The sequence below is a fragment of the Corylus avellana genome, chromosome 11 (assembly GCF_965113065.1).
Source record: "Corylus avellana chromosome 11, dhCorAvel1.hap1.2, whole genome shotgun sequence".
Classification (NCBI taxonomy): domain Eukaryota; kingdom Viridiplantae; phylum Streptophyta; class Magnoliopsida; order Fagales; family Betulaceae; genus Corylus; species Corylus avellana.
This window is the reverse complement of record NC_142500.1, coordinates 14,328,986-14,336,207: the sequence shown is the minus strand read 5'-3', so window position 1 is coordinate 14,336,207 and position 7,222 is coordinate 14,328,986. Positions and strand designations below refer to the sequence as shown.

Genomic DNA, 7,222 nt, shown 5'->3' with positions numbered 1-7,222 from the left:
TCCAGAGCCAAAAGGACATTGGATTGAGGATCTTGTCGTTGCTCGTAACCCGTGATCCAGTTTTGGGCAGCTGGCTAAGTGCCAACCAAGGCTTCACATCAACAAAGTAAATGCAGCTGTAAAAAACTCTTTTTGTATATATAGTTAAATAATCATGGCCATGGCAACTTAAGTCAAAAAGACATTGATCTAGAATGTTTTTTTAATAACGACCAACCCCTACAAGGCAGGGTCTTTTCACTCGTCTCCAATAAACTTTACATTGGTGTAATGCACTCTTTTCACATAGATCTGATAATACTTTAGTTTTGCCGATGGCCGAACTAATCTCAAAGAATTGTTTGCAACTACGATGATTCGAACTTTATGCATGATCCTTGTGAGCAAAACAACTTGGGTTTTTTTTTTTTTAGTATCTTTGCACAAGCAGGTACGGAAGCAGAGTTTGATATGGACAGGGGCCAAGGGCCAGATATTTTAGTGGGTATGGGCCAATAGGCAAAAAAAAAAAAAAGAGAATTACCTTAAATTTTTTTTTTCCTTGTGTTGGGGGGCCATGGCTTACATACACCAGCTACCCTTAGCTTAATCATTGGGCACATGGAGAGCGAAAGAGGAGAAAATAATTCGTCTTAAATTGATTGAGTTATCTCATAATGGCTTGAATTAGGATCCTCTTCATTTCAAATGAACTGAATAATATTCAGTTAGTTATAGTGGATGTTATCCCGTTCATTTAAAATAGAAAGGATCCTGTTCCGGATGACTTGGTGGTTAAAACACAATGGTCCAAATAAATAGGAGTCATATTATAAGAAAAGGAAAAGGACTATCACAAAGTAAAAGCATCACTGATCCAAAACACATAGTTCTCTCAAATGGGTTCTACCAATATTTTCTTGCTCTCTCTTCTTTCCCTTGCATTTCCTCACTATATTTTCGTGGCTGGAGACGCCAATCTGATCCAAAACACATGCAAAAACACCAAATACTACGATCTTTGCCTATCTTCTCTCAAATCAAATCCCACCAGCCTGAATGCTGATACCAAGGGATTGGCAGCCATCATGGTCGGGATTGGAATTGCTAACACCACTGCAACTTCCTCGTACTTGTCTTCTCAGTTGCTTAGCGTTAATGGAAATGACACGATCAAGAAGAAGGTCCTCAAGGAGTGCTCCGACAAGTATACTTATGCTGCCGACGCTTTCCAAGCTTCTGTCAAGGATTTGGGTGCTGAGTCATATGATTATGCTTACATGCACATCACTGCGGCTGCGGATTATCCAAATGCTTGCCACAATGCCTTCAAACGGTATTCGGGATTGGCTTATCCGCCGGAGCTTGCTCGTAGAGAGGATGGTTTGAAGCATATTTGTTTTGTAGTTCTGGGGATTATAGATCTTCTTGGTTGATGATTGCCTTCCTTAAATATATAATGCAACTTTTCCCCTCATTATCTGTGCTATGATCTTCTTCTTGTTTTTCTGTATAGGGATCTGTTATTTCTCCAATTCTAGTCTATCTCTTGTTCATCATTTTTTTAAAATTCATTATTGGATCTACGGAATCTATATATGTCCTACCGATTCAATAATATATTTGAAAAATATATATAAATAAAATTGGACGGAAGATAAACAGGGGAAGGAAAAGTAGTATATATATATATATATCAATGATTTCGAATGTGTGATGTCTGATACTAGATTTATAGATTTATTGAGAGGAGATGATGTCTCTAGGAAACAGGATGATGTATCTGGTGCTACGAAAAAGTATATCAGGATTGAGATTAATCTCTACTACTGAAAGCCCGAAAAAAAGAAAAGAAAAAAGGTCCCACTACTAAAAGTGTTTTTGTCCTTTTATTCTAGCATTTATTATCATTCTATTATTAATTTGGGGGAGGGAGAAAATTAACTTTTGACCATCGACTTCATATATATATATATATATATATATATGTGGTGGTGTTAGGTTTGATGGTTTGAATCAACTAGCAAACAAACACAAAGTTATTTTGAGAGAGAGAAGAGAAAGTCGTAACCTCTAAAAGATAATAAATTATATTATCATCAGTAATAATTAACTATATTATGAATACCCAAATAGAAAATAATAATTAATGTCTTTTATTTCTTCAATAATTGAAATGTCAAATTCTTGAGTAGTCTACGTCCCTTTGAATGATAAATCCCCTAAACCATTCATTAAATTAAAATTCAATTAAAGTAAAGAAGTACCTTGGAATTCATAAGGGATTTACTTGTCCATGTATCGTTCCTTTCAATCTTTTAGGTCCCTACTTCGCCTCGACGGTTATGCCACGATGTCCTTAAAGTCTATATGCGATGGATAGACTCCTGCAACCATGACATGACATAATTTGCTTATTTAAACATACTTTCATTTCTTTTATTTTATAAAGAAAGGGAATGGTTGATTCCACAAAAACAAAAGAAGTCTTTTTTTTTATCCCGATCTGGCTTTTCGGGCTTTCCTTTCTTGTCTATGTCTAATAGAGGCAGGCAGTGTGGAGTCTCGCTTGCTTTCTGGGTTCCCCTTCCTTCGCCTATGGAGTTAGTTTGTTGATGGCAATGAGCCTCCTCCCGCTCTTGAGTAGATGGGTGCTCCTAGCTCAATAAGTGAGTTTTCTTCCCCTGTGCTCGATTCCAAAGGCCTAAATAAGGGAAAGTTTTGAATCAACGTGTGAAAATAAAAATTTACCTCAATTTTTTTTTTCTTTTTTTTTGAATTTTTACTCCCTAGGTTAATCAAAAAGATGTCATTAGCCTTTCTGTTACATTTTCTTCAAAATGTCTAATGTTTGTTTTGCCATATCAGCTTTTTTTTCACCTCACTTTAAAATATTAATTTTTTTATTAATTTAATTTTAAAATTAAATCTTAAAATAAATAAATAAATTTACATGGTGACCAGCGGTAATGCTATCACCTCCAAACCTACCATTCGGCAATTTCTCCTCAATTGGAGGGGATCTCAATTCCATCATAGGGTGGGCGCGAGCCACCCCCAAGGGGTTAGGGGTGGCTACAGCCACCCCCCAAGAGAATAGGGGTGGCTATGAGCCACCCCCCAACCCCCACGGGGTGGCTTTGTGGCCACCCCTAACCCCTTCGGGGGTGGCCGCAAGCGACCCCCAACCCCATTGGGTGGCTTACAGCCACCCCTAGGGGGGTTAGGGGTTGCTCGCAGGCCACCACAACACTTGTGGGCTGGCTGCGAGCCACCTTTAACCCCCTTGGGGTGGCTTGCAGCTACCCCATGGTGCGTTTGGGGGTGGCTAGGGGTGGTAGCCCCACTGTTGGCCACCCCTTAAATTTTTTTTTTTTTAGATTCAATTTTTAAATTAAATTAATATTTTAAAGTAGGGTGGAACAAAAGTAGACGTGACAAAATGATGATAAGTTCTGACGTGGCAAAATGGACATTATACATTTTGAAGAAAATGTAACGAAATGGGTAATGACATCTTTTCGATTGACCCAGGAAGTAAAAATTCAAAAAAAAAAAAAAAAAAAAAAAAAAAGTTGAGTGACTTTTTTGTTTTTAGGTGTTGACTTAGGGATTTATTATGAACTTTCCCTTTAAATAATACAAATAGCGGAATAGGATCTTCTCCAGTCACTAGGATTTCTTTTTAGAAATTTTAAAGTCACAAATAAAACACATGTCCCACTAACAAAAAATAATAATAAAATATTATTTTATATTAAAAAAAATTATAAAATGTTAATGGGTGGCTAGCCACCCCATAGGGGGTGACCGAACCACCCCAGTTGGGGGATGGGGCGACGGCCGGTGTGGGGTGGCCAAAGCCACCCCATGGGCCTTGGAGGTGGTCCGGCCACCCTCAAGGGCCAAATTTAAAAGAAAAAAGAAAATTTCGTTTGGCGAACCACCCCCAAGGGTTATAAAAGAAATAAAAAATAAAAAATAAAATTGTCTGGCCATTGGGGGTGGCCGCACCACCCCCGTTGGGACTGGGGTGGCTTCGGCCACCCCATGTCGGCCATCTGGGCTGGCCGAAGGCCAAACGGAATGTCATTTTTTTTTTTTTAAGATTTGGCCTTTGGGGTGGCTGGACCACCCCTAAATGCCATAAGGTGGCTTCAGCCACCCTAGACCGGCCGTTTGGGGTGGCTTCAGCCACCCCAGCCCTCAACTAGGGTGGCTAGCCACCCCTTAATATTTTTTAATTTTTTTTAATATAAAATAATATTTTTTTATTATTATTATTATTTTTGTTAGAGGGACGTGTCTCTAGAATTTCTAAGAAGAAATCCTAGTGGATATTCTTCACTCCATTTTGGACAGGAGACGATCCTATTCAACAAATAACTGCATGTGTACTTACTTAAATAAGTGTCATAGACACATAACTACTACTAATTAAACTCCTATTGACTCTCAACATAGGAGTATTTTATTTCAATTGAAACTGCTACTTGAGAGGTCCTTTAGTCTACTACTCACACTACTACTATCTTGATACGGTTTAATAACCCCAAGATTTATAATTAATTACATTATTTGACAATTCCATATTATTTTAATTTGAAATTTATAGTACCCAGCCAATTTTTTTTACGTTAATTTTTTTTTAAAAAAAATTTATTATCAATGATGTAATTAAATATGCCATATTGGCTTGCCATGTTACTGTGAATTACAATTTTTTTTTTTTAGAGTAATTTCACAAATATGGTTTTATTTATGCTAACCAATTTCGTATTTTCCAAAATCTATAAAATTGTTATTTGAAAGGATAATAATTCCTAATATGACCAGGATAATTATATCCCCTATAGAATATATATCTTGTCATGCATGAAGACGGTGTAATTAAAACACTATAATATATATCTTTCTAAAAGATTCATAAACCTAATTATTTTCTTAACTCTCTCATACATCTTTGCGGCTGGGCAACAAGAAGATTTTAACCTCTAACTTTCTTAACAAGGTAGTCGCCATGAATGGACGCCGTGGTCGAGGGAGGCCGAGAAAGAGTTCATTCAACAACGACGACATCATCAAGAAAAACCTTAACTTTTTCGGCAAAGTGATCCGGAAACCAAGGACCAAAGTCAAGAACGAAAGAGAATGTCTTTCTTTGCGTTCGAGTTCTCATGGTTCGGAGATTTTGGGTGATCAACTGGAGAAGAAGGAGAGCGGCAGTGAGAGTGGAAGAGACGAGGACTTGATCGGTCCTACTTCTCCCGTAAACGATTCTACGGCTGGGATTGATCATGAGGATATTATTATTCCGGGACCGATTCCAGATTTGGATGCTTTATACATGGGCGACAGTCTTTTTGTGAATATTTTCCAAACTATAGCAGATTTTGCTCATTGAGGATTATTTTTAAGAAAATAGAGAGATATATGATAATTCAAATCATAATTTTCATGATTATAATCTGGTTAAGATATTGTCAATGCCGAATTAATGGTATGGAATATCTTGACAGATAAATCAGCACAAGAATGATAAGAATCCGGTATAAGATTTGAATATTAGTTTTGAAATAATATCTTTTGCTTTTATGTCATGTTTTAGGGTATTTTTTGCTTAAAAAATATTGTGATCTTATTATTTTTAAGGGAAGTAGTGCCCCAAGATTTCAAAATCCGAAAAGAAATACAATTATTTGAAAAACAACAGTTTGCATTAATCACTTTCATAACTATGCAACTGTTAATTGCTATGATTTTAAAAACTTTTTTATTTGAAAAGCAAAAAATCCAACTTTTAGCTTCTGGCCGAATATTTGATGGGCCGGGGACTACCAAATGTTCAACCTTAACCCTAGCACATATGTTTGACCAGAAACCACAACGAATGTTCGACTTGTACCCCTAGAAACGTTGGCTAATAGTACACCGAACGTTCGAGCATAGTAAATACCCATCTCCTCTGCCTTTCAACATTCATTCCTCACTCCCACACCACATCAACCCTAAACCTAGAAAGAGAGAGATTCTAGAGAAAGAATGAGCATTTTGAGGTTGCCTTGTTATCTTCAAGGTAAAACCCCTATGTACTAAGTTGGTTTTCACGTTGTTCTTATGATTTTCATGATTCTTACAAAGTTTTAGAGTGCTATGATAAGTTTAAGCTAATATTCTATTGTTTTCCTAAGTTTTTGTATCGTTACGGACCTTACGGTTTATTATGTCTTTATGAACCTATTAAGAGCCTAGGGTGAGATTTGTTATGTGTTGGTTTGGACATAGGAGCCTTGCATACATTCTGGCATTCTGACCGAACGTTCTCTGTACTCCGACCGAATGTTCGACCGCGAGTCTAAACGTATGACCATGACCCAGAACCGAAGTGGGAAAAACAGGGTGTTGTGACCTTCTAGCTAGTTGTCTCTCGATTAGTACTCGATATGTTTGCAGTAGGTTCTCTAGTACTGTGTGTCACGCTAGAATATGTTTCAAATTAGCAAGAATTCAAGATGTTTGAGGATTTGGGCAAGGGTATGAGGTAAGTAAATACTTGCAACTGCTTTGAATAAAAACATACAATATGCCAACTGACTGAACACACGTATGTTATGAGCCTATTTACTTTTCATGAAATTTGGGCTTACTTACCAAGTCCTAAACTTACGCAGTATTTGCGACTTATCAGGTTGTCTCCTTTAAGATTAAATGGATTTGCTAGGAAGAAGGTGCCGAGTGAATATTTCACCACACCAGGTTTGACTAGAACAACTTTTAGGTTGGAATTGAAGCTTCGTGTATATGATTGATAATACTTGTGTACCATATGTAGTTTTAGAAATCTCAGATTTTACATTTTTGCCTTTCGCTTATTTTTACTTTGATTTGTTATGGGTGATTCACTCAGCCAGTTATTAGTTAATTGCACTGTAAGAATTGCCAATAACCCTACCAAGATAATTCACTCCAGTTTTAGAGGCGTTACACATGCCCCTCAAACTATAACTTAGTGTATATGATTTCCTGTTATAACTAGAAAAGTAGATTTGGTCAATAGAATTATTGTGACATAGCAAGAGAACACCTTTTTAACTTACCTTATACTATACACTCTATGCTATCAAGTTATCAACATCACCCTATCAAGCTCTTTAACCATTTTAAGGAGTTATTTTATATATATATATCAAACGTACCAGCGTGCTATATTAAGCTTAACATTGCTATTAGGGGTGAAAATGCG

General features: G+C 36.9%; 1 protein-coding gene across 1 annotated transcript; it reads left to right on the top strand.

Annotated features, from left to right (window-relative positions):
• Positions 1–797: 797 nt before the first annotated feature.
• Positions 798–1,482, top strand: C/VIF2 (cell wall / vacuolar inhibitor of fructosidase 2). The gene has a single exon (XM_059577380.2). It carries the CDS (start codon positions 879–881, stop codon positions 1,413–1,415), a length of 537 nt encoding a protein of 178 aa, XP_059433363.1. The 5' UTR covers positions 798–878; the 3' UTR covers positions 1,416–1,482.
• Positions 1,483–7,222: the final 5,740 nt, after the last annotated feature.

Bases quoted from the DNA above. Each gene is read 5' to 3' on its own strand.
- C/VIF2 (XM_059577380.2), top strand. From the start codon at position 879: ATGGGTTCTACCAATATTTTCTTGCTCTCTCTTCTTTCCCTTGCATTT.